This window comes from Podarcis tiliguerta (genome assembly GCF_965153285.1).
Source record: "Podarcis tiliguerta genome assembly, chromosome: 18".
Lineage (NCBI taxonomy): Eukaryota > Metazoa > Chordata > Lepidosauria > Squamata > Lacertidae > Podarcis > Podarcis tiliguerta.
The window spans coordinates 3077215-3104280 of record NC_139551.1 but is presented as its reverse complement, the minus strand read 5'-3'; the positions used below and the strand labels follow the sequence as shown (position 1 = coordinate 3104280).

At 49.8% G+C, this 27066-nt stretch overlaps 2 protein-coding genes across 3 annotated transcripts in view; both read right to left on the bottom strand.

Annotated features, from left to right (window-relative positions):
• Positions 1-24370, bottom strand: part of GAMT (guanidinoacetate N-methyltransferase) — a 230584-nt gene extending 206214 nt beyond the window's left edge. Inside the window, exon 1 of one of the 2 annotated variants that reach the window (XM_083421896.1) lies at positions 24322-24370. In XM_083421896.1, the coding sequence (XP_083278022.1) occupies positions 24322-24355 (34 nt within the window). In that variant the 5' untranslated portion in view covers positions 24356-24370. Of the gene's footprint in view, positions 1-12613; positions 12663-24321 lie in introns of those variants that run through there. The other variant, XM_083421897.1, reaches the window with a different exon arrangement.
• Positions 213-23201, bottom strand: APBA3 (amyloid beta precursor protein binding family A member 3). The gene is given in 14 exon segments (XM_083421479.1): positions 213-1175; positions 2748-2888; positions 3522-3641; positions 4549-4761; positions 6772-6969; positions 8866-9024; positions 9187-9273; positions 12258-12403; positions 13597-13636; positions 14713-15445; positions 20197-20544; positions 23000-23010; positions 23012-23053; positions 23056-23201. Coding segments are annotated over 14 exon segments (2367 nt in total). The 5' UTR covers positions 23113-23201; the 3' UTR covers positions 213-1103.
• Positions 24371-27066: the final 2696 nt, after the last annotated feature.

The window sequence follows — 27066 nt, the reverse complement described above, 5'->3', positions numbered from 1 at the left end:
AAAAATATTCTGAATCTCAGAAGCCAGAACAGCAAGAGGGATCGCTGCGCAGTGAAAGCAGCAATCCCTCTTGCTGTTCTGGCTTCTGGGATAGCTGCGCATGTGCTCACCCTAAAGGTTTTTCTAAAAAATAAAAATACAAACTGCCAGGTTAGGCTCTGCCCTAACCTTTTACCCTGAGATGCTGGATTTCCGACTGCAGGAAATGCAGATTTTTGCATTCGCTCACACCCTTGTGAAGTGATAAATCGGTCCAGACATATTTGTTTTTTAGTATTTCTGCTGACGATCGGCAAGGCAGCACGTCCCCCACCGCTTACTGAAAGGTTTGTGGATGGACGCCTGCTGCAAGGTTTGCTTTAGGCCTGTTTCTAGTTGCAAAGACCAGCCGCCAAAGTTTTTAACGCACTGCAGGACTGTGTGTGTGTGAGAGAGAGAGGTGGAGATATCTGGTCTATTCTAGAAAGACACAGTGAGGTGGGTGTAGACTGTCCCACTGCAAAGAATTTTGTCTCTTTATAATATATAACCCAACCTCCCTGCAAGGAGAAATCTAGCACCTCAAGGGGGAAAAATTGTTTCCACGCAATCAGGAAATCCAGCACCTCAAGGAAAAAACAGTTCCCGCGTAATCCCTTCCCAGCTATGCTCTTTCCCTTTATTTCCAGAACATGCAAATTTTAACACAAGGGCAGCATTTATTTCAATATATAAAAAATTATTTATCCACCAGCATCGTGGTGGGGTACAGCCTCTCTCCCACTGCTTCTTAGCGGCTTCCCATGTCCTGACCAAGAAAACAATTCCACACACACACAAAAACCCACATCTCCGAAACCGCAGGGCAACGCTTGAAGATGGACAATTTACCAGCACCCAAAAAATAAACCGCACACGAACACACGCTCCCAGTTAAAGCAAAATAAAACCTTTTTTTCCTGTGATTCCGGGTGGAGAAAAAGTCCTGTTGAGAGGCGGGCTGGTCTGAATTCAGTGAAGACGCCTTTTTGGTGCACAGAGTCTGGTTTGCGAAGCGAGAAGGGGTTGCATGCAACTTGTTAAGCAGGTGTAGATTTGCCGCTGCCCCAAGAAAACACCTCCCTTCATAGGAAAACGGGTTGTTCCTGTCCGGTCAGAAGACGGTAAGTTGATGCCGGCATGGTTTTGATGTGAACCTGGAATAAAAAAGACACAAGGGGTGTTTTTTTTTTAAAGCGATATCACTGGGGAACAATTTTTTTTGGCCATTTTCTGTTGCGTGAGATTTTTCAGCCGTTCTTATATGTTCTTTCAAATGCTGCTTTCAAATGCAAGTCACTTCCATTTATACTCCTATTGTACTACTTTGGCTATGCGTTTAATAAAATGTTGAATTCTTGCACTGTGGAAAACAAAGATTACGGTGAAAAGTGAAAAACATGAATTAAAAAAAAAAAACCCAACTAGAGCTTACAGAACAAAACCAACTTCAGCTGTGAAATCAGCACGTCGAAATTAGGTTAGAACGACTGCAGGTGTCAATGCAACAAAAATTTTGTTCCCCAGTGCCACCCAACAAAAAAAGTTGACTTTGCTAATGTTGTTGTTGTTGTTGTTTAGTCATGTCCGACTCTTTGTGACCCCCTGGACTAGAGCACGCCAGGCACTCCTGTCTTCCACTGCCTCCCGCAGTTTGGTCAAACTCACTGCAGATGGTGACAGCAGCCATGAAATTAAAAGACGCCTTCTTCTTGGGAGAAAAGCAATGACAAACCTAGACAGCATCTTAATAAGCAGAGACATCACCTTGTCAACAAAGGTCCGTATAGTAAAAGCTCTGGTTTTCCCAGTAGTGATGTAACCTAATGTAACCTAAGATATGCAGATGACACAACCTTGATGGCAGAAAGTGAGGAGGAATTAAAGAACCTTTTAATGAGGGTGAAAGAGGAGAGCACAAAATCTGGTCTGAAGCTCAACATCAAAAAACCGAAGATCATGGCCGCTGGGCCCATCACCTCCTGGCAAATAGAAGGGGAAGAAATGGAGGCAGTGAGAGATTTTACTTTCTTGGGCTCCATGATCACTGCAGATGGTGACAGCAGCCACGAAATTATAAGACGCCTGCTTCTTGGGAGAAATGACAAACCCATACAGCATCTTAAAAAGCAGAGATGCTTTTGAATTCTGGTGCTGGAGGAGACTCTGGAGAGTCCCATGGACTGCAAGAAGATCAAACCTCTCCATTCTGAAGGAAATCAGCCCTGAGTGCTCACTGGAAGGACAGATCCTGAAGCTGAGGCTCCAAGACTTTGGCCACCTCATGAGAAGAGAAGACTCCCTGGAAAAGACCCTGATGCTGGGAAAGATGGAGGGCGCAAGAAGAAGGGGACGACAGAGGACGAGATGGTGGGACAGTGTTCTTGAAGCTGCCAGCATGAGTTTGACCCAACTGCGGGAGGCAGTGGAAGACAGGAGGGCCTGGCGTGCTCTGGTCCAGGGGGTCACAAAGAGGCGGACACGACTAAACGACTCAACAACAACATCATCATCATCATTATTACTACTACAACTATTGTTTCCACAAAAACCCCCACACCCCTGCAGATTGTCAAAGTTTCCCACCCCTCTCGGAAGGCTGACCCCTTTTTAATTTTTTTGCTCTGCCCGTGAAGCCAAATGCATGCGATTTGGGTGCGTTCCTGTACTTGCAAATTCAGCATCTCAATAAATAATCCTTTGCAGAGGAGGGATGCTTTGATGCCCACCTCGCTGACCGCCTGTGTCAAGATCTGGATGATCTTCTCATGTGGCATGGCCACCACGCTCTGCCCGTTGATCTCGATGATCCGGTGTCCCACGCGGATCCCGCCCCTCTCTGCGATCCCCCCTCGCATGAGGCTGCAGATCTGGAGCAGGAAGAAGACAGAGGGATCCTGTTTAAGAGTTGGGTAAAGGTAAAGGGACCCCTGACCATTAGGTCCAGTCATGGCTGACTCTGGGGTTGCGGCGCTCATCTCGCTTTACTGGCCGAGGGAGCCGGCGTACAGCTTCCGGGTCATGTGGCCAGCAGGACTAAGCCGCTTCTGGCGAACCAGAGCAGCGCACGGAAATGCCGTTTACCTTCCCACCTGAGCAATACCTATTTATCTACTTGCACTGGTGTGCTTTCGAACTGCTAGGTGGGCAGGAACAGGGACCGAGCAACGGGAGCTCACCCTGTCCCGGGGATTCGGACCATCGACCTTCTGATCAGCAAGTCCTAGGCTATGTGGTTTAACCCACAGCGCCACCCGCCTCACATATATATATGCATATATTTATGCATATTTGATATATGCACATATGAAATATGCATCTATGCATATTTATGCAAATCTTTCCAGTGTTATGGGCCTCCAAAGGTCTTAACGCAGCTCCGTTTGCAAGTTTGCTTTGTTATTTAAATTCACTCCAATCCCCGCCTACCCTCCAAAAAACACCCCGCAAAACTTTTCACCACCCAGCCTGGCTCGCTCGCTCGAGCCACCTAAGTTACTCACAATGCCGTTCTCCACGCAGAACCCCAGCGGGTATTTCGCATCAGGTCTCCGCACGATGGCAGTGGTGACGGGCGGGCAGTGGACCACGCTGAGGGTCACCACAGTCTGGCTTTTCAAATCCTGGGAAGGGACAGCACGGAAATTTGAGGAGCTGGCTTACAGTGGTACCTATTTATCTACTTGCACCGGTGTGCTTTTGAACTGCTAGGTTGGCAGGAGCAGGGACTGAGCAATGGGAGCTCACATCCTCGCGGGGATTCGAACCGCCGACCTTCCGATTGGGAAACCCAAGAGGCTCAGTGGTTTAAACCACACGTATCCGTAGCTGTCAACTTACAGATTTGAAAATAAGGGACAAGCAGCCTTGATCAGCAGCCAAAATAAGGGATTTCTTTTTCCCCCGCCATGTGCCCCCGCTGCAAGGGTAAGTGGGCCGTCGATGACGTATCTATCCGATTCCGATCTGAGCACTCAGCACAGGTATGTTCAACTTCTGAGCGCCTCCGAGCCAAAGGCAGAAAGCCCAGCCAGCAGCCAAACGAAGCCTCAAGCGGTGGTTCCCACAGCGCAGCAACCCGGCAAAGGGGATGCAGCAAGGAAAACCACCGTCACCTCTCCGCTGGGAAGCGCTGAGCAAAGGCGAGTCCCCAGGCAACGCGGCCAATTTGATCGGCACAAGGCATGCAAGCTCCACCCCCCAGTCGTTCTTAGACTCCTTATTGGGTGAGCAACGCAGCCAAGCAACCCAGTTGGAGCCTCCCTCCTCCCTGGCCGGCAGGGAGGGAGGGAGAGGAGCTGCTTCCTTTGAAACCCGGGAAATTGAAGGGACATCATCAATCCGGGACAGCAGGGGGACACGGCGCTGGGATAAGGGAGTTTCCCGCCAAATACGGGACGGTTGACAGCTATGGGCGTATCACCACGTATCATCGTCCCACCACTGCTTCCCAGACTCTGAGCCTTCTTCCCTTCGGCGTCCCACCAGCCCTGGGAAGGAAAAGGAGTCTCCTCCCCCGCCGTCGCTCACCCGTATGATGCCCTGGCAGGAAGCCAGGGGCAACCCCACCAGGCTGGTCCCGTTGGCTGACATGATGCGATCTCCGATACTCAGCTTCCCTGACCGCTCCGCTGCTCCTTTGTGCATGAGGTTGGCTACCACCACGGTGGGCAGGATGGACCCCCAGCCCGACTCCACGATCACGATGCCCAGGATCTCCCCCTTCTGCTTGTGGATGATGACCTGAAAGGGGAACACAGGGCAGGAATAAGTGGGGCACCACGTCTGTCAGAACTGGTGTGATCTTTCAGTGTGTCTATCCAAAACATAGAATCATAGAATCCTAGAGTTGGAAGACACCACCAGGGCCATCAAGTCCAACCCCCTGCCAAGCAGGAGAAACACCATCAGAGCACTCCTGACCTATGGTTGTCAAGCCTCTGCTTAAAGACCTCCACAGAAGGAGACTCCACCACACTCCTTGGCAGCAAATTCCACTGTCGTACAGCTCTTACTGTCAGGAAGCTCTTCCTCATGTTTAGGTGGAATCTTCTTTCTTGTAGTTTGGATCCATTGCTCCGTGTCCGCTTCTCTGGAGCAGCAGAAAACAACCTTTCTCCCTCCTCTATGTGACATCCTTTTCTATATTTGAACATGGCTATCATATCACCCCTTAACCTCCTCTTCTCCAGGCTAAACATGCCCAGCTCCCTTAGCCGTTCCTCATAAGGCATCGTTTCCAGGCCTTTGACCATTTTGGTTGCCCTCCTCTGGACACGTTCCAGTTTGTCAGTGTCCTTCTTGAACTGTGGTGCCCAGAACTGGACACAGTACTCCAGGTGAGGTCTGACTTGTGGTTTATCCCCACAACAGTTACTCACTTTGGGTTTTAGTCAAGCAAGCAGTCTAATTTGTCAACGCCTAAATGATCTTCGCTGTGGGTTAAACCACAGAGCCTAGGACTTGCCGATCAGAAGGTCGGCAGTTCAAATCCCCGTGATGGGGTGAGTAACTAAGGTGGCTTTTTGGGGGACAGGGGACAGGCTGGTGTGGAGGACTCCCTGGCCCTGAATGGGGTAACTCTGCCCCTGAAGGTCCAGGTGTGCAGCCTGGGAGTCATTTTGGACTCACAGCTGTCCATGGAGGCGCAGGTTAATTCTGTGTCCAGGGCAGCTCCATCTGGTACGCAGGATGAGACCCTCCCTGCCCGCGGACTGTCTCACCAGAGTGGTGCATGCTCTGGTTATCTCCCGCTTGGACTACTGCAATGCGCTCTACGTGGGGCTGCCTTTGAAGGTGACCCGGAAACTGCAACTAATCCAAAATATGGCAGCCAGACTACGGATTGGGAGCAGCCACCGGGACCACATAACACCGGTCCTGAAAGACCTACATTGGCTCCCAGGACATTTCCGAGCTCAATTCAAAGTGTTGGTGTTGACCTTGAAAGCCCTAAACGCCCTCGGCCCAGTATATCTGAAGGAGCGTCTCCACTCCCATCGTTCTGTCCAGCTCCGAGGGCCTTCTGGCAGGTCCCTCATTGCGAGAAGTGAGGTTACAGGGAACCAGGCAGAGGGCCTTCTCGGTGGTAGCGCCCTCCCTGTGGAACACCCTCCCACCAGATGTCAATAAGATAAACAACTACCTGACATTCAGAAGACATCTGAAGGCAGCCCTGTTCAGGCAAGTTTTGAATGTGTAACATCTTAGTGTATTTTTGGTACAGTGGTGCCCCGCAAGACGAATGCCTCGCAAGACGGAAAACCTGCTAGACGAAAGGGTTTTCCGTTTTTCGATGCGCTTCACAGGACGAATTTCCCTATGGGCTTGCTTCGCAAGACGCAAATGTCTTGCGAGTCTTGAGATTTTTTTTCGCTCCCCACCCCCTTTTTCTAAGCCGCTAAACCGCTAATAGCCTTTTAGCAGCTAATCCGCTAATCCCTTAAGCCTTTAATAGCCGCTAATAGCCGCTAATAGCCACTAAACCACTAATAGCGCTAATCCGCTAATAGGGTTGCTTCGCAAGACGAAAAAACCGCTAGACGAAGAGACTCACAGAACGAATTAATTTTGTCTTGCGAGGCACCACTGTATTTGTGGAAGCCGCCCAGAGTGGCTGGGGAAACCCAGCCAGATGGGCAGGGTGCAAATAATAAATTATTATTATTATTTATCTAGACCAACCCCCTACAATGCAGGTGAGCTCTCCGCCCACCCACCTCTGGGGAAAGGAGGGGAAAGATCCGTCCTTACTTCCTTACAGTTCTCTTGCTTGGAGAAATGCGCCAAATCGCCGTTGTACAGCTCTTCCCCCGGGACGAAGCTTTCGTCGCCCTCGTCATCGTCGCACCGCCGGGGATGGAGCTGGTCGGGGTCGATGCCGCTGGCCCTCAGGAAATGCTGGTATGCGACGCTGAAAGCTTGGCCGATAGCTTGGGCTATCAAGGGAGCCTGCGGAAGGAGAAGGCGGGTTTCCGGCGTGAGACTCGAACCCAGGACCCCAGGGCTAAGAGTCGCATTTTCTACTGACTGAGCCATCAACAATAACAACATCATCGGCATGGTTGTGACTACAATTATTACTGTCACACAGAGCCGATAAAAATAAATGATTTTTTTAAAAAATCTGATCTTTTTATTTGATTTCTAAAAATTTAAATGAAAAAATTAAAACAAAAAATACAATTTGAACTTTTAAAAAATCAAATAAAAAATCTGATTTTTTAATGCAAAAGGGATTTTTTTATTTAAATTGCATTTTTAAAATAAAATACCTTTTGGGGGGGAAATCTTTCTAAAGATTTTCTATCTCAGTTACATTATAGTGCAAAGGCTATTCATCAGGAAATAAGGATTGGCTTTAAGTTTTTCATGTGTGCTAAAACTCAGTCTGTTTTTTAAAAAATAAATAAATAAAAATTGTTTAACTCCATCCGTTAACAAACATGGATACATACGCTATAATGTCACTGTTTTAGTTAAATAAATTGTTTAAATTGTCATTAATTGCCCAATTATAAACAGTTAACTTACTAAACCTCACTGTAATTTTATAATTATCTATGTATTTCTAATAGTAAAACCATATCAGTCATTTTTGATATTGCTGTAAAAACTGCTCTGAAAATTCATTATTCAAAAAACCCGAAACCTTCCTCTAGATGTCAATATTAAGATTACACCAGGAATAACAAGTCTGTCGGGGGGGGGGGGGGGAATTGATTTGAATCAAGTCTTACCGACTACCAATTTAAATTGATTTATCACTTGTCATAATAATAATAATAATAATAATTTATTATTTATACCCCGCCCATCTGGCTGAGTCTCCCCAGCCACTCTGGGCGGCTCCCAATCGAGTGTTAAAAACAATACAGCGTTAAATATTAAAAACTTCCCTAAGCAGGGCTGCCTTCAGATGTCTTTTAAAGATAGGATAGTTGCTTATTCACATCTGAAGGGAGGGCGTTCCACAGGGCGGGCGCCACCACCGAGAAGGCCTTCTGCCTGGTTCCCTGTAACCTCACTTCTCGCAATGAGGGAACCGCCAGAAGGCCCTCAGTGCTGGACCTCAGTGTCCGGGCAGAACGATGGGGGTGGAGACGCTCCTTCAGGTATACTGGGCCGTTTAGGGCTTTAAAGGTCAGCACCAACACTTTGAATTGTGCTCAGAAACGTACTGGGAGCCAATGTAGGTATTTCAAGACCGGTGTTATGTGGTCTTGGCAGCCGCTCCCAGTCCCCAGTCTAGTTGCTGCATTCTGGATTAATTGCAGTTTCCGGGTCACCTTCAATGGTAGCCCCACGGAGAGTGCATTGCAGTAGTCCAAGCAGGAGATAACCAGAGCATGCAATACTCTGGCCAGACAGTCTGCAGGTAGGTAGGGTCTCATCCTGCGTACCAGATGGAGCTGCCCTGGACACAGAATTGACCTGCGCCTCCATGGACATCTGTGAGTCCAAAATGACTCCCAGGCTGCGCACCTGGTCCTTCGGGGGCACAGTCGCCCCATTCAGGACCAGGGAATCCTCCACACCCGTCCGCCCCCTGTCCCCCAAAAACAGTCCTTCTGTCTTGTCAGGATTCAACCTCAATCCGTTAGCCGCCATCCATCCTCCAACCGCCTCCAGACACTCACACAGGACCTTCACTGGTTCTGATTTAAAGGAGAGGTAGAGCTGGGTATCATCCGCATACTGATGAACACTAGTCATATGGACTAGAAACTTGATTTCAAAACGCAGCTCTCTGCATTCTCCTTTCCATTTCTGCACGGGACCTCACACACACACACACACACACGGCCCCCGAGGTTCTGCCCCGGCCCCCAATTTCCCCAGGCTCACATCCGCCGAGTGGAAGACGTGGCAGATCATCTTGTAGAGCTGCTTTTCGGCAGAGGAATCGGCACGGCGAGGAAGTTTCCGGCGAGCCATGAGGACCACGATATTCCCGATGTCGGCGATGTAGGAGATAGTTTGCAATAGGTGGTCCATCATCGCCTCCTGGGAGCAGAGAGGGGGACAGGAAGGAGAGAAGTCACAAGGAATAGGAGCCGGGCTTTGGCCGAGTGTTTTTGGCACTCGGAAATTCCTGGCGAATCCTCGAACTCGAGCCCCGCTTCGGCCTCTGCCGCTAGGCTACCCGGAAGCCCGCGAGGGACGCACCTGGGAGTCGGCCGTCAGGACCTTGATCCTCTGCGTGGAGATGAAGAGGTCCACCTCCGTCATGGGCTGTGATTCTCCTTCGGGGGCCTGTAACGCAAAGGCAGACGTCTTGAGGCAAGCGATGGCCAGGAAATAGAGAGACGGGGTGGTCGGGAAAGGGAGAGACGTGGGGGAAGTGAGGGCTGGGAGATGGAGAGACATGGGGCAAGTGATGGCTGGGAGATGGAGAGACATGAGGCAAGTGATGGATGGGAGATGGAGCAACATGGGGCAAGTGAGGGCTGGGAGATGGAGCAACATGGGGCAAGTGATGGCTGGGAGATGGAGCAACATGGGGCAAGTGAGGGCTGGGAGATGGAGAGACATGGGGCAAGTGAGGGCTGGGAGATGGAGAGACATGGGGCAAGTGATGGCTGGGAGATGGAGAGACATGGGGCAAGTGATGGCTGGGAGATGGAGCAGCATGGGGCAAGTGATGGCCGGGAGATGGAGAGACATGGGGAAAGTGAGGGCTGGGAGATGGAGAGACATGGGGCAAGTGAGGGCTGGGAGATGGAGCAACATGGGGCAAGTGATGGCTGGGAGATGGAGCAGCATGGGGCAAGTGATGGCTGGGAGATGGAGCAGCATGGGGCAAGTGAGGGCTGGGAGATGGAGCAGGATGGGGCAAGTGATGGCTGGGAGATGGAGCAGCATGGGGCAAGTGATGGCTGGGAGATGGAGCAGCATGGGGCAAGTGATGGCTGGGAGATGGAGCAGCATGGGGCAAGTGAGGGCTGGGAGATGGAGAGACATGGGGCAAGTGAGGGCTGGGAGATGGAGCAGCATGGGGCAAGTGAGGGCTGGGAGATGGAGAGACATGGGGCAAGTAATGGCTGGCAGCTGGAGCAGCATGGGGCAAGTGAGGGCTGGGAGATGGAGAGACATGGGGCAAGTGAGGGCTGGGAGATGGAGCAGCATGGGGCAAGTGAGGGCTGGGAGATGGAGAGACATGGGGCAAGTGAGGGCTGGGAGATGGAGCAGCATGGGGCAAGTGAGGGCTGGGAGATGGAGAGACATGGGGCAAGTAATGGCTGGCAGCTGGAGCAGCATGGGGCAAGTGATGGCTGGGAGATGGAGCAGCATGGGGCAAGTGATGGCTGGGAGATGGAGCAGCATGGGGCAAGTGATGGCTGGGAGATGGAGCAGCATAGGGCAAGTGATGGCTGGGAGATGGAGCAGCATAGGGCAAGTGAGGGCTGGGAGATGGAGAGACATGGGGCAAGTGATGGCTGGGAGATGGAGCAGCATAGGGCAAGTGATGGCTGGGAGATGGAGCAACAGGGGGCAAGTGATGGCTGGGAGATGGAGCAGGATGGGGCAAGTGATGGCTGGGAGATGGAGCAGGATGGGGCAAGTGAGGGCTGGGAGATGGAGAGACATGGGGCAAGTGATGGCTGAGAGATGGGGAGACATGGGGCAAGTGAGGGCTGGGAGATGGAGAGATATGGGGCAAGTGATGGCTGGGAGATGGAGCAGCATGGGGCAAGTGAGGGCTGGGAGATGGAGCAGCATGGGGCAAGTGAGGGCTGGGAGATGGAGCAGCATGGGGCAAGTGATGGCTGGGAGATGGAACACCATGGGGATAGTGAGGGCTGGGAGATGGAGAGACATGGGGCAAGTGATGGCTGGGAGATGGAGCAACATGGGGCAAGTGAGGGCTGGGAGATGGAGAGACATGGGGCAAGTGATGGCCGGGAGATGGAGAGACATGGGGCAAGTGAGGGCTGGGAGATGGAGCAGCATGGGGCAATTGAGGGCTGGGAGATGGAGCGACATGGGGCAAGTGAGGGCTGGGAGATGGAGCAGCATGGGGCAAGTGAGGGCTGGGAAATGGAGAGACATGGGGCAAGTGAGGGCTGGGAGAGGGAGCAACATGGGGCAAGTGATGGCTGGGAGATGGAGCAGCATGGGGCAATTGAGGGCTGGGAGATGGAGCGACATGGGGCAAGTGATGGCTGGGAGATGGAGCAGCATGGGGCAAGTGAGGGCTGGGAGATGGAGCAGCATGGGGCAAGTGAGGGCTGGGAGATGGAGAGACATGGGGCAAGTGATGGCTGGGAGAGGGAGCAACATGGGGCAAGTGATGGCTGGGAGATGGAGCAGCATGCGGCAAGTGAGGGCTGGGAGATGGAGCAGCATGGGGCAAGTGAGGGCTGGGAGATGGAGCAGCATGGAGCAAGTGATGGCTGGGAGATGGAGCAGCATGGGGCATGTGATGGCTGGGAGATGGAACAGCATGGGGCAAGTGATGGCTGGGAGATGGAGCAGCATGGGGCATGTGATGGCTTGGAGATGGAGCAGCATGGGGCATGTGATGGCTTGGAGATGGAGCAGCATGGGGCATGTGATGGCTTGGAGATGGAGCAGCATGGGGCATGTGATGGCTTGGAGATGGAGCAGCATGGGGCATGTGATGGCTGGGAGATGGAGCAGCATGGGGCATGTGATGGCTTGGAGATGGAGCAGCATGGGGCATGTGATGGCTTGGAGATGGAGCAGCATGGGGCATGTGATGGCTGGGAGATGGAGCAGCATGGGGCAAGTGATGGCTGGCAGATTAAGCAAAGAGGGGCAAGTGATGGCCGGCAGAGGGAGCAAAATGGGGCAAGTGATGGCTGGGAAATTAAACGCAGTCGGGCAAGTGATGGCCGGCAGAGGGAGCAACATGGGGCAAGTAATGGCCGGCAAATGGAATAACATGGGGCAAGTGATGGCCGGCAAATGGAATAACATGGGGCAAATGATGGCCGGCAGAGGGAGCAACATGGACCAGACCACAGACCCCTCTAGCCCAGCATCCTACTTCCAGAGTTGAACAGCCAGATTTCCCCAACGAAAAGTCCACAAACCTCTTCCACTCTGCCCCTGCCAGCAGGTGCCGAGAGAGATAGACTGCGTCTGTACCTGGAGGCTCCGCTTAGGTGGAATTAGGAATGCTAAAGGAACCCTTGCTGGATTGGACCAAAGCTGCCTCTACACAACTCTGGGGACAGAGGTTGCCGCAGCTGCCTGCTCCCCTTGGATCTCACCTTGATCCTGTCCACGGCTTTCTGGGCTTGGGCCATGCGGACGTGGGTGGGGGGGTTCCTCTCGGAGACCAGCTGCGTGGAGCCCAGGTACTTGGCCCCGAAGATCACGCCGTCCAGCAGATCTTCGGGCTCGCAGGGGCCTGGGACTGGATTAAACGACGAAAGGGCCCGTTTCTTAACGGAACGTGGAATGGAACAAAGCAAAAAAAAACCCCTTTCCCTCAACCCTCAAGTTTCTAGTCCACATGGGGGAAGTTCTGCACCTGAAACAAGAGCAACTCCCCTCTTTTCTGTATGAGATTGTGATAGGAATTTTGAGGTCTTAGATATATGGCAATGTTCATAACCGCACGTACATAGATCAGCACAGGAAGACCGACCGGAAGCCATTTTGATTCCTAAACTGAGCCAATGTTTTCTCTGCAAGATCAAAGTGGGAAACCTCCCCATTGTCTCTTTCCTCACAAATCTTCTCTTAAGGGTATGTCTGTGTTTGAACAGGGTGTGAGCCTGTGACCTGGCCCAGGAACTAAGTATTTATCACTACAAAAGACTGGCCAGGATCCCCAGGCAATCCAATCAAGTGACCTGCCAGACAGGAGATAAACAAGGACAGGAGAAAAACAACCTTCAAATTTCTGTTGTAGACCGCCTTTTCTGTGACGTAGGTGTGATGTATCTGAGGGGTGGTCTTAGGTTACACCCCTTCTGTGATGGATGTATGTTTCTGGGGATGGCAATTTCAAGTCTTTATAAGGCCTTGCACGCCATTTTTCTGGGTCCCTCCTCTCTCCTGCGGGTGAGGGGAGCACCCTGTTGCAACAGATCAATAAAGATCAGGCTTACAAGCTGCTTTGCTTCTCAATATTCTCTGGTTGGCCTCTGCTATCTTCTCCTACCAATAGGGAACCTACCGTATTTTTTGCTCTATAAGACTCACTTTTTCCCTCCTAAAAAGTAAAGGGAAATGTGTGTGCGTCTTATGGAGCGAATGCAAGCTGCGCAGCTATCCCAGAAGCCAGAACAGCAAGAGGGATTGCTGCTTTCGCTGCGCAGCGATCCCTCTTGCTGTTCTGGCTTCTGAGATTCAGAATATTTTTTTTCTTGTTTTCCTCCTCTAAAAACTAGGTGCGTCTTGTGGTCTGGTGCGTCTTATAGAGCGAAAAATACGGTATGTAAGGACTCTATATGGGCTCTCGGATACCCCATAAGGGAAAAGGGCAAATTTTCATTTACAACAAGATTGGTAGGGTTCCGGCATGCCCACACGTTGAAATACCCCGACCCTCAACGCAGAAGCCTCTTCCTGTGAGTGGGACAAAAAACCTCCTTCGCTCACCTTCCTTGTAAGTAGGCAAGGACGACAAATCCGCTTTATCCTGTTCAAAGAGGGAAACAAGAGGTTCACGGTCAGTTACGTCCTCCTTTGAACGTTGCTTAGTCGGCTTGCAAACCGCCTCGTGCATTGAGACGCAGAAAGGCGGCGTGCATATGAAAAGCAAAGTCAAATGAAAGCTCCCTTATTCTTCTAAAGGCCCTTGCTCTGTCTTCACCACTGGATGGCGGCTAACAGATTGAGGTTGAATCCTGACAAGACAGAAGGACTGTTTTGGGGGGACAGGGGGCGGGCAGGTGTGGGGGACTCCCTGGTCCTGAATGGGGTCACTGTGCCCCTGAAGGACCAGGTGCGCAGCCTGGGGGTCATTTTGGACTCACAGCTGTCCATGGAGGCACAGGTCAATTATGTGTCCAGGGCAGGATGAGACCCTCCCTGCCCGCAGACTGTCTGGCCAGAGTGGTGCACGCTCTGGTTATCTCCCGCTTGGACTAAAGCCATGCGCTCTCCGTGGGGCTAGCTTTGAAGGTGATCCAGAAACTACAACTAATCCAGAATGCGGCAGTCGGACTGGGGACTGGGAGCGGCCACCGAGACCACATAACACCGGTCCTGAAAGACCTACATTGGCTCCCAGGACGTTTCCGAGCACAATTCAAAGTGTTGGTGCTGACCTTGAATGCCCTAAATGGCCCAGTATACCTGAAGGAGCATCTCCACCCCCATCGTCCAGCCCGGACACCTGGGTCCATCTCCTGAGGGCCTTCTGGCGGTTCCCTCCCTGCGAGAAGCGAGGTTGCAGGGAACCAGGCGCAGGGCCTTCTTGGTGGTGGCGCCCTCCCTGTGGAACGCCCTCCCACCAGATGTCAAGGAAACAAACAACTATTTGACTTTTAGAAGACATCTGAAGGCAGCCATGTTTAGGGAAGTTTTTAACGTTTGACTTTTTATCATGTTTTTAATTTTCTGTTTGGAGCTGCCCGGAGTGGCTGGGGAAACCCAGCCAGATGGGCAGGGTATAAACAATAAAATTAATCTATTATTATTATTATTACTACTACGGTAACCGCCATTGGCGCTTCAACCTGGTACAAGGTGTGCCCCTCACAAGACGCTTACCACCACGTCTGAAGAGCAGGACGCCTCCTCATCGCGGGCGGACCCCGGAACCGGCCGCCTCCATCCCGGCTCCGGCGAAGGTCCCCCCAAAACGGAATCAGAGGAGGAGATTGGCGGCTCCTTCCATCGACGGGGGCCTTCCCCCTGAGCCCTGTCCAAGGCCAATCCCCCTGGGGCCGTTCCCCCGGGGCGGCTGCTCCCGGCCACCACGTCCGAGCGAGCCAGGGGCGTCTCCGCGCCCGCGTCGGAAGGGGACCCCCGTTCGTAGCGAAGGAGGCTGAGCAGATCCTCGCTCTCAACTTCTGCCGACAGTAGCCCTCGCCCCCTCCGTGGGCGCGGCGGAGCCCCCAAGCCGTGCCCCGTTGCGATGTGGAGCGGGCAAGGGGCCCCCTGGCACTCTTCTGGCGCCAGGAGAGGGTCTCCGTCGCCTTCGGAAACTCGGCCTTCCTCGCCGTCAGAGGCAGGCAGAAGACCGTCTTCAGACGTGGGCGATCGGTCTTCGAAATTCGGGCTGAGTCGCTGCAGGCGGGTCAAGAGGCCGTGGAGATGAAGGTGATCGGAATCCGGGGCATCTTCCTCTTCGTCCCGGACGATGTCCGCATCTTCCATTTCTACGAGAAGCTCGGCCGGGTCTGCGGGCGACAGGTCGCTTTCTTTCAAGGCTTCCTGGGGGCCCGGCGTCCAGCCAGGGTCCCCGGCCACGGGTTCGGGTGACGCCTCCATTGAGGCCCTGCTGGAGGAAAAGCAAGGTTCAGCCCTGGAGAAGAGGAGGTTAAGGGGTGATATGATAGCCATGTTCAAATATATAAAAGGATGTCACATAGAGGAGGGAGAAAGGTTGTTTCCTGCTGCTCCAGAGAAGCGGACACGGAGCAATGGATCCAAACTACAAGAAAGAAGATTCCACCTAAACATTAGGAAGAACTTCCTGACAGTAAGAGCTGTTCGACAGTGGAATTTGCTGCCAAGGAGTGTGGTGGAGTCTCCTTCTTTGGAGGTCTTTAAGCAGAGGCTTGACAACCATATGTCAGGAGTGCTCTGATGGTGTTTCTTGCTTGGCAGGGGGTTGGACTCGATGGCCCTTGTGGTCTCTTCCAACTCTATGATTCTATGATTCTATGAGAAGTCAGGGGTGTCTGGGCATTGTGGGGAGTGATATTGTAGTAAAGTTAGTATATTTTTGAAAGCCATTCCTTGGTCAAGTAATGAAGTGAAGCCTTGTGGGAAACCGGCAAGCCACAAGGACCCTGGGAAAGAAGTCCTGTTCCTTTAACTCTAGACTAACAGGCGGCCAGGGTGAGAAGAGTTTATGGTGGGAGAGGAAGCTTGATTTCCTGAAGGATCTAGCACCTGGGTCTTATGTTATTCACATTTTCTCAGTGATGTTATCTACCTTAATTGTCTGAGAATTGAGGACATCTGCATAGTCTCCAGGAAGGGAGGATACCCCTTGATCTGGTCTGGGTTCCTAATTGGCCCAGCTGCCAAGCGTTAGATTGATTAATCCGCAAGTCGGTCATTGGAGAATTGGAAAATAATCCAAAGTTATGATTGGTTTGGGGGTTCCGTTCCCACGTGTGTATTAGGGATAAAAGATCTGGGAAATGGCTGGTCAAGTGTGCTCTGCAATCCGCATTGTACCCGGCTAATCGTCACATCTACAGCCTATTGTGATGGGAAAACGCTGCTCTTTTCATCTGCGGACTTAAAAGGACTCTTTCTATCCTAACCTGCAAAGTAGTGTGAGTATGTAGAGAGCTAGTTATATTCTATAACGTTTTTATTTTTGTTTCTGTAAATCTCAAGCGATGTGCCTGCAAGTTTGCATGTTTTCTTATGTTCCTTTTAAAATCATTTTTTAAGAAAAGAAACTGTTTTAGTTGTGTGCCTTTCTGGGGAATTAGCTAATCCTAGCTTTACGCTTGGTTACGCTCTACTGTGTATATTTCTGCCTGTAGTTACAAACTGCAGGGTTGGGGGAAACCGGTACTAATTGAGGCGCAGCTCTCTCCCTGGGCTGTGGCTTGGAGTTCCCCGGGTTAAGGGAGTGGTGGCAGCTCCACCAGTGCGATTTTGTCCTGTTTTGTAAAAATAATAATTCTTGCCTGCCTGGACTGCTCAGGGGACCTGTTCTGGCCAGAGAGCAAAGACTGGGGAGTGTGGAGCGAGTGGCAGGGGGCAAGCAATTATTACCACAGATATAAATAGAAAGGAATGTAAGCTCTTTTTATATGCAATCACAGCAGCAAAAATATTACCGGCCCAAAAATGGAAGCAAGAAGAATTACCGACAATTGAAGAATGGAGAATGAAGTTAATGGACTATGCAGAACTTGATAAACTAACAGGGAGGATTCGAAACCGGCGGGAGCATAAATTCACGGAAGACTGGAGTAAATTTACGGACTACTTGAAAAGATATTTGTGAAGATCAGGCGACGTCTGTAGGTTTGCAAGAAGTTTTGTGGGGAGTATTATTGGAAGTATTGCAAAAATGGAGAAGGGGGAGGAGGATTTGTTATGAGATGTAAAGGCAATATAAAGTTAAGAAATGCATAAGAAGTGGTTAAAAGGGTGGATCATCAGAGGTGCTGATGGAAGTCTAAAAATATTGTATAAGTGATATGTTTTGTGGTACATTTTATAATTTGTGTGTATATATATATATATATATATATATATCTCGTATTTTTCGCCCTATAGGACGCACCGGCCCATAGGACGAACCTAGTTTTTTTTTGGGGGGGGGGGGGGAAATCAAGGGAAAAAAAATTATTTCCCCCGCAGGTGTGCGCAGCCATCCCCAGGCTAGAAGAGGGAGACGGAGCGCTCCGTCTCCCACTTCTGCCTTCAGAGACAGCCTCTCTAGCCTCCGTGGGGCAGCGGCTTGCCCCGCTGTCCCCCGAGTTTGTGGGGCTGGCGGGGGGGAGAAGCAAGCTTGCTTCTCCCCCCTACCAGCCTCCAGATCAGGTGGGGGAATAGCGGGGTGGCGGTGCTCCGCCTTCCCTCTATCCCCCGATCTTGTGGGGCTGGCAGGGGGGAGAAGCAAGCTTGCTTCTCCCCCCCCCGCCAGCCTCCAGACCAGGTCGAGGAATAGCGGGGTGGCGGCGCTGCGCCTCCCCGCTGTCCCCCGAGCTTTTGAGCTGCAGGCTGCTGCCCGCAAGCCTTGCGCGCCCGAGGGGGACTCCTGCCGGGTTTGCAAGACTTGCGGATAGCTTCCTGAAGCCTGGAGAGCGAGAGGGGCTGGTGCGCACCGACCCCTCTCGCTCTCCAGGCTTCAGCGAAAGCCTGCATTCGCCCCATAGGACGCACACACATTTCCCCTTCATTTTTGGAGGGGAAAAGGTGCGTCCTATAAGGCGAAAAATACGGTATATATATATATAGTGATGTATGGAAGTGAGAGCTGGACCATAAAGAAGGCTGATCGCCGAAGAATGGATGCTTTTGAATTCTGGTGCTGGAGGAGACTCTTGAGAGTCCCATGGACTGCAAGAAGATCAAACCTCTCCATTCAGAAGGAAATCAGCCCTGAGTGCTCACTGGAAGGACAGATCCTGAAGCTGAGGCTCCAAGACTTTGGCCACCTCATGAGAAGAGAAGACTCCCTGGAAAAGACCCTGATGCTGGGAAAGATGGAGGGCAGAAGGAGAAGGGGACGACAGAGGACGAGATGGTGGGACAGTGTTCTCGAAGCTACCAGCATGAGTCTGACCAAACTGCGGGAGGCAGTGGAAGACAGGAGTGCTGGCGTGTTCTGGTCCAGGGGGTCACGAAGAGGCGGACACGACTAAACAACTAAACAACAACAAATATATAAGTCTGGGGTGTCGTTTCGCAGTCGGTTCTGAAATGTCTGCAGGAACGAAACGGCCTTTTGAGAGCCTCCGAAAGAAACCCCTGTCTAAGTGGCGAGCCCAAATGTATATAAGATGGATTCAAAACATGCAGATAATTACAAGGAAAGTATCACAGCCCTAGCTGTTTCCTTTAAAAAAGCCATTTATTGTTGTTGTTGTTGTTACTATTATTAAGTGTTTCCATATTTCAAAAAGTGAAAATACAGGCACAAAAGTTGTTTGTTTTTTTACAAAGTTGTTGAGCTTCGTTTTGCAAAATCTCCGAATGCACTGAAGATTTTCTGCCAAAATATCAACACTTCTGACCAGTGCCGGATTTACCTATAAGCTAAACAAGCTATAGCTTAGGGCCCCACTCTCTTGGGGGCCCCCAAAAAAGGAAAAAAACTGGATGTACATTTCCAAAATATAACATAAAAAACTAATAAAATAAAACCTACATACAGCAACAGTTTTTTGTGTTGTGTAGGCTCCTAGGATATAAGTCATGGGCCCCGCCTGCTCCCTAAAATATCACTGCTTTGCTCCTTTCTATATATAGCGTGCCTACATTCTGCATGGACTGGTTGCACGGCCACATGGGCAAATGGCTTGAGATACCTATTAGGTCCATAAATGGCCATATGGCATATATTCAACACAAAAAACAGTGACAATTTGTTGTTGACAAAGGACAGCTGGACATATAAAGGGCCCATTACCTTCAGTAGCTGAGGGCCTCATCCAACCTAAATCTGGCCCTGATCCTGACATGGGTTGCCCCGGACATATTTACCGATTTTGTTTCTGACGGACGGATCCCAGATACGTCTTGGAATTTCAGTTGTAAAGATAAAGGGACCCCTGACCATTAGGTCCAGTCGTGGACGACTCTGGGGTTGCGGCGCTCATCTCGCTTTACTGGCCGAGGGAGCCGGCGTACAGCTTCCGGGTCATGCGGCCAGCAGGACTAAGCCGCTTCTGGCGAACCAGAGCAGCGCACGGAAACGCCGTTTACCTTCCCACCGGAGCGGTGCCTATTTATCTACTTGCACTTTGATGTGCTTTCGAACTGCTAGGTTGGCAGGAGCAGGGACCGAGCAACGGGAGCTCACCCCGTCATTGCGGGGATTCGAACCGCCGACCTTCTAATCAGCAAGCCCTAGGCTCTGTGGTTTAGACCTTTAAATCCCTTTAAATCCTTATACCACCCTTAATCAGAATATCCCAAGAGCCTGTTGGTGGAACAGGAAGGTTTTCAGCTGCCACCGGAAGGACAACGAGAAGGGAGCCAACCTGGTTTCCCTAGGCAGGTAGTTGCCTGGAAGGAGCCAACACCGAGAAGGCCCTGTTCTTCGTCCCCACCAAGTGGAACCGAGAGAGGGGCCTCTCCAAAGATGTCAAAACCCAGGCAGACTCGTACGGGATGATACAAGAACCTCGAACCTCCTCTGGCAGCGTCTGGGGGCCCAGGGATCCTGTGCTGTGGCGGTCTACCCCACTTCAACCGTCCCGGGGGGTCGTATTTCGCACCAGGACCGACCCCCCCCCCCCAGACAGCGCACCATTTCAGCAAAATGGGAAAGGCCAGCCCGATTCCTGCTTTGCGGCGCGGACTTGTATGAAGTTTAAAAACGGGTTTTACCTGCAGGCTTGGCTGACCGCTTGCTTGCAAGCTCGGGGGCTGGAATCTGGCGGATTCAAAAGCCAGTTAGATCGTTCAGCAATATCAGAGCCGCTCTGGGTCTCGGGCGCTGCTGATTCAGAGATCACCGAGTCTGCTTTTGGGACGTGGGGTTGCAGACGGCCAGGAGACGGATTGGGCTGTTCCCAGACGGAAGAAGCGTCTGTTCCGGGTTTTCCGGGGGCTTCGGGTTCTGTCGCCATGTGCTCCTCTAAGTCCATGGAGAGGGTCTCTGGGGGGTCGGTCACCGAATTCGCCTCCGACTTGCAGTCCATCTCGCTGTCGGTCATGATGGGGCAGGGAATAGCTCTACACTTGAAAACGAAAGCGAGCATACAAGACCGGGCTCCGGGGAGACCCGAATTCAAATCCCACCACCCACCTCGCCGTGAAGTTCCTTTGGGGTCTGTGCTAGAAATCCCCCCAGGTTACCCCGGTAAAATGAGCAAAAATGTACAAAAATGGTTTTGTTTCCTCTTCACTAACCCTAGGAATTAATTTGCAGCCTGCATTCTCCTTCCGCATCACAAACAACCCAAACCCTAGCATTTATTAATTTCTAGCGTTTGCCCTAAATGTAGAACAGCATTTAAAAATAATAATAATACAGATGTTGCAGATTGGAATGTGGAAAGGGATGCATGGAACAAACTTGCGGACGCTCACACGGTTTTGTATTTTTGTTATATGGTGGTCCCTTGGTTCTCAAACGCCTTGGTTCTCAAACGCCTTGGTTCTCAAACAACTTGGAACCCAAACACTGCAAAACCGGAAGGAAGTGTTCCGCTTTGCAAACTTTTTCCGGAAGCCGAACGTGCTCCGTTTTGAGTGTTACGCTTCCGATTTGAGTGTTACGCTGAGATCTCTCTGTTTTTGCTATTTAGTTTGCGTTTTTGCGGCTCTTTTTGTGTGTGTGACCTTGTGGAACCCAGTTCAGCTACTGATGGATTGGTTGATTGTGTGACTGCACTACATTGTTCATTGCTTTCATGTTATGGGTCGATGGTCTCGCTAGATAGTAAAATTCATGCTCAATTGCTGTTTTATGGGTTGTTTTTAAAAGTCCGGCACGGATTCATCCGTTCTGCATTGCTTTCTATGGGAAAGCGCGCCTTGGTTTTGGAACGCTTTGGTTTCGGAACGGAATATCCGGAACAGATTAAGTTTGAGAACCAAGGGACCACTGTATCTGAGATTCTAGCACTGCTTGGGGGGGGGGGGTGCTGATACTCAAAGCCCAACCCGCCTCAAAGGGTTGTTGTCGGGATTTAAATGGACCCAGGATCTGGGAAGAGAAATTCACACCGTTTTAAGAAGAAAGGTAAAGGGACCCCTGACCGTTAGGTCCAGTCGTGGCCGACTCTGGGGTTGTGGCGCTCATCTCGCTTTATTGGCCGAGGGAGCCGGCGTACAGCTTCCGGGTCATGTGGCCAGCAGGACTAAGCCGCTTCTGGTGAACCAGAGCAGCGCATGGAAACGCCGTTTACCTTCCCGCCGGAGCGGTACCTATTTATCTACTTGCACTTTGACGTGCTTTCGAACTGCTAGGTTGGCAGGAGCAGGGACCGAGCAACGGGAGCTCACCCCGTCATTGCGGGGATTCGAACCGCCAACCTTCTGATCGGCAAGCCCTAGGCTCTGTGGTTTAAGAAGAAAAGGTGTGGTATAAATGCGGTAAACAAATCTAATCCGGTATTTTGTTCTCACGGTAGCCAAAAAATATTATAATTTACTGAACTTCGCTGCAATTTTGGACAACTGCAATGTGCTTCAGGCACCGATATATGCTAAGATAATCGGCTTGAAATGTTTCTGTTCAGGCAAAACTGGCCAGACATGTTTTTACTTTTTACTTTACTGCAGATTTTAATTTTTTTGCCTTCTTTTTTTTTTTTAGAAAAACGTTTCCTATGGTTTTTGAACTCATCCTTCGCAGGTCGTTTCAACCCTTCTCGTAAAAGCACTCAGAAGTTTTGCTACGGTGGTCGAATCAATTAAATTCAATTAAATTTGCGAAGGGCGGCTAAAAAAGCAAGGACAACGTAACTGACAGGTAATGATTTCAGAAAAGGAAATGGCACAATTTGGTTGCCGTCTGCAGATTTTCTTTCAGAGAACAGGACTCATCTATTTTATTTTTTTAACAAAACAACAATAAATGTTCCCCAGACATTTGAGAAATTAAGAGATATTTGCAGCTATCAATGGTTTTGCAAGCATAATTCCAAATTCCGGGCGTGCTTTTTCACAAGGCAAATCCACACATGTTTACTCCCAATGATTCCCACATCCAATATGTGCTTACAGTTGCAGCCTTCAGGTGGAAGTCTAACCCCGTTACTGAATTCAAGGGCTGACTCCCAGGTGATTGAAATCAGAACTGAATTGCGATGCTTTTGCAAGCCTTTTAAAAAAAAGCAAGCAGTGAATTCTGGGTTTGTGTGGCTTGTTTACTTAGGAGTAGGCAGAGTTATTGTTACTTAAAGTATTTACAAACCACCCTGGACCCAAAGGACTGAAACGGACACAACTAAACCCACCCAAAAATTAAACAAAAACACAGAACTCAGATATAGGAAAATTGCCAGTCGTTGCCCTCAAACCACCCAAATTTTTTTAATTCAGATTGAATTAATTTTTGCCTGGCTTGATGTGTAACAGATCTATAAACTTGCCAGATTATTTCACACTGTTTTGGTTGCATTTCAGACGGTTTAGAAGCAAAACGAAGCGGATGCAAACTTTTTAAGAGGGAAAAACTCACTTTCTGGAAAAGTTTTTTTGTTGTTGCTGGGGAGGAGGAGCGCCCGGGAGTAGAGCAGCTTTGCAAACGCGCAGGTTTTGGTGCTTTTTGCAAGCAGGATCCGGCCCGCTCATTCCGGGTCAGGGCATTGTTTGTTGTTTGGTTTTTCTACCCCTTGCAACTTGAAAATCCTTTCTCTTAACTTCTTTTTCTTCCTGTTGGGTCTTTTTCTCTCCCTGTGCTTTGAGCATGTGTGGAGAGGAGGGGAAAAGAAAGGAATAAAGGATTCTGGGAGGTGTAGTTTTCTTGGTTGCACGGTGCTCCCATCAGCCTCCAAAGGACTGATCAGCCACCAGGTCAAACAGAGAGCCGAGGTGTCCCTTTTAAACGCGAATAATAATCCTGTGTCACTCAGAAGCTTGCAGTTTCCTTTTATCAAAATATTTATGCACGCACATGCATTCGAAAAGCAAAACATACCTGAATCAGCTTGACCCTCCGCTGGGTCAAACAGAGAGCCGAGGCAGCCCTTTTGAATGCAAAGAATAATCCTGTGTGACCCAGAAGCTTGCATATTGCTTTTATCAAAATATATACATGCACACATGCATTTAAAAGGCAAAACCCACCTGAATCAGCTTGACCACCAGGTCAAACAGAGAGCGGTGGTTGCTCTTTTGAACGCGAAGAATAATCCTGTGTCACCCAGAAGCTTGCAGATTGCTTTTATCAAAATATATATGCACGCACATGCATTTAAAAGGCAAAACCCACCTGAATCAGCTTGAGCCTCCACCGGGTCAAACAGAGAGCGGCCGTGGCCCTTTTGAGCACGGAGAAGAGTCCTGTGTGACCCCGAAGCTTGCAGATTGCTTTGATCAAAATATATACGCACGCACATGCATTTGAAAAGCAAAAACCTACTTGAATCAGCTTGATCTTTTTGAAGGGGGTAGAAAGATACCCCTGCGACGGTTTGGGGCTGAAGAAGCTCCCTCTCTGACGAAATTTGCTTCGAAGATCAAACCGGGGAGCGAATCCTCTCTCACGCGCTCTTTCTGGTCGTAATAAGACGCCTCTCTCCTCTTTAACCTGCTTTCTTTCACCGGGCTTTCGGAAGATCTCTTTGCAAGCAGATCAAGTTGCCTTTTAGGGAGCTGGGGTATCAGATTCTGTTTAAAAATCCATGATGGAGCATCGTTGTCTTTCATATGTCAGCAAAATATCAACGAGGAAAAGGCCTCCGCCTAAACAGACCTTCCTTTCGGCAGGGATAGTGTAATAGGAGTTTTATGGTCTTAGATCTATGGTAACATTCATAAGCGTACCAACCAAGCACGTACATAGATCAGGACAGGAAGACCGACCTGGAACCATTTTGATTCCTAAACTGAGCAAATGTTTTCTCTGCAAGGTCAAAGTGGGAAACCTCCCCATTGCCTTTTCCTTCACAAATCCTGTCTTAAGGGTATGTCTGTGTTTGAACAGGGTGTGAGCCTGTGACCTGGCCCAGGAACTAAGTATTTATCACTACAAAAGACTGGCCAGGCTCCCCAGGGAATCCAATCAAGTGACCTGCCAGACAGGAGATAAACAAGGACAGGAGAAAAACAACATTCAAATTTCTGTTGTAGATCGCCTTTTCTGTGATGTCTCTGAGGGGTGTGATGTATCTGAGGGGTGGTCTTAGGTTACACCCCTTCTGTGATGTATGTATGATGTTTCTGGGGGTGGTCTTGATCTACAGGGTGGCAATTTCAAAAGTCTTTATAAGGTCTTGCATGCCATTTTTCTGGGTCCCTCCTCTCTCCTGCAGGTGAGGGGAGCACCCTGTTGCAACAGATCAATAAAGGCCAAGGCTACAGGCTGCTGTTTTGCTCCAAGTAATCCTGGTTGGTGTCTTTATTTTTGTCCAAGGGAGCCCTCGGATTTTTCCGTTAACAAGACCCAGAGTTGAACGTTATCCTTATTGTGAATTTTAAAATATCGGAACAAACCCAGAATGTTGCACCGTCCTGCTTAGAAGAAAATGCACAGGACAGGGTCGGATGGGGGCCCTTTTAGAGCCTGAGGGCGAGGTTCCCTCGTTGGAAACTTAACGGGGACTGCATGAACCCATTCCAGGGCCGGATTTAGGTTTGATGAGACCCTAAGCTACTGAAGGTAATGGGGCCCTTTATATGTCCAGCTGTCCTTTGTCAACAACAAATGGCCGCTGTTTTTTGTGTTGTTATTGTCCATGGAATTTAATGTGGTCTGAAGCTTAACATCAAAAAAACGAAGATCATGGCCACTGGTCCCATCACCTCCTGGCAAACAGAAGGGGAAGAAATGGAGGCAGTGAGAGATTTCACTTTCTTGGGCTCCATGATCACTGCAGATGGTGACAGCAGCCACGAAATTAAAAGACGCCTGCTTCTTGGGAGAAAAGCAATGGCAAACCTAGACAGCATCTTAAAAAGCAGAGACATCACCTTGCCAACAAAGGTCCGTATAGTTCAAGCTCTGGTTTTCCCAGTAGTGATGTACGGAAGTGAGAGCTGGACCATAAAGAAGGCTGATCGCCGAAGAATGGATGCTTTTGAATTCTGGTGCTGGAGGAGACTCTTGAGAGTCCAATGGACTGCAAGAAGATTCAACCTCTCCATTCTGAAGGTAATCAGCCTTGAGTGCTCACTGGAAGGACAGATCCTGAAGCTGAGGCTCCAAGACTTTGGCCACCTCATGAGAAGAGAAGACTCCCTGGAAAAGACCCTGATGTTGGGAAAGATGGAGGGCACAAGGAGAAGGGGACGACGGTGGACGAGATGGTGGGACAGTGTTCTTGAAGAGACCAACATGAGTTTGACCAAACTGCGGGAGGCAGTGGAAGACAGGAGGGCCTGGCGTGCTCTGGTCCAGGGGGTCACCAAGAGGCGGACATGGCTAAACGACTAAACAACAATGAAACACCAAAGATTAAAACCTTCCCTAAACAGGGCTGCCTTCAGATGTCTTCTAAAAGTCAGATAGTTGTTTATTTCCTTGACATCTGACGGGAGGGCGTTCCACAGGGAGGGCACCACCACCGAGAAGGCCCTCTACCTGGTTCCCTGTAACCTCGCTTCTCGCAGGGAGGGAACTGCCAGAAGGCCCTCGGGAGATGGACCCATGTGTCTGGGCTGGACGATGGAGGTGGAGATGCTCCTTCAGGGATACTTGGGCCATTTGGGGCTTTCAAGGTCAGCCCCAATACTTTGAATTTTGCTCGGAAACATCCTGGGAGCCAGTGTAGGTCTTTCAAGACCGGTGTTATATGCTTTCGGCGGCCCTGTTGTTGGGAAAGATGGAGGGCGCAAGGAGAAGGGGACGACAGAGGATGAGATTGTGGGACAGTGTTCTCGAAGCTACCAGCATGTGTTTGACCAAACTGGGGGAGGCAGTGGAAGACAGGAGGGCCTGGCGTGCTCTGGTCCAGGGGGTCACGACTAAACGACTAAACAACAACAACAAAAAATGCAGCCAATATAATTTAAGGCTGAGAGTCTCCATTAATAGGTCTAACTCTTGAGTATTTCTAATGGTGGAATTTATCAATAGGTCTACTCTGAGTATTTCTGATATTGGATTATATGACCCTATGCAGCCAATACAAATAGCTATAGGCTATAGAGTCTCTACTAATTGCAATGTGCAGTGTGTGTGTATGTGTATATATATATATATATATATACACATACATATATATACATACATACATATATGTGTGTGTGTGTGTACATATATATATGTGTGTGTGTGTGTGTGTGTATGTATATAAAGAGAGTTCATCACAACTTCAAAAAAAAAAATTTTTTTTCTATGATTTTTTTACTGTTTTTTTGTTTTTTTGTTTTTTGGAAAGTAATAAAATCTTATCAATAAAACAAGCCACATTACCAAGAGTCTCTGCTAATTGCAATGTGCAAACTTCAAAAAATAAAATAAAATAAAAATTTGTATTTTTTTAAAATGTTCTTTTTATTTTTATTTTTAGTTTTTGAAAATTAATAAAATGTTATCAGTAAAACAAGCCACATCATCAGGAACAGGCGGTCCAACGCAATTGC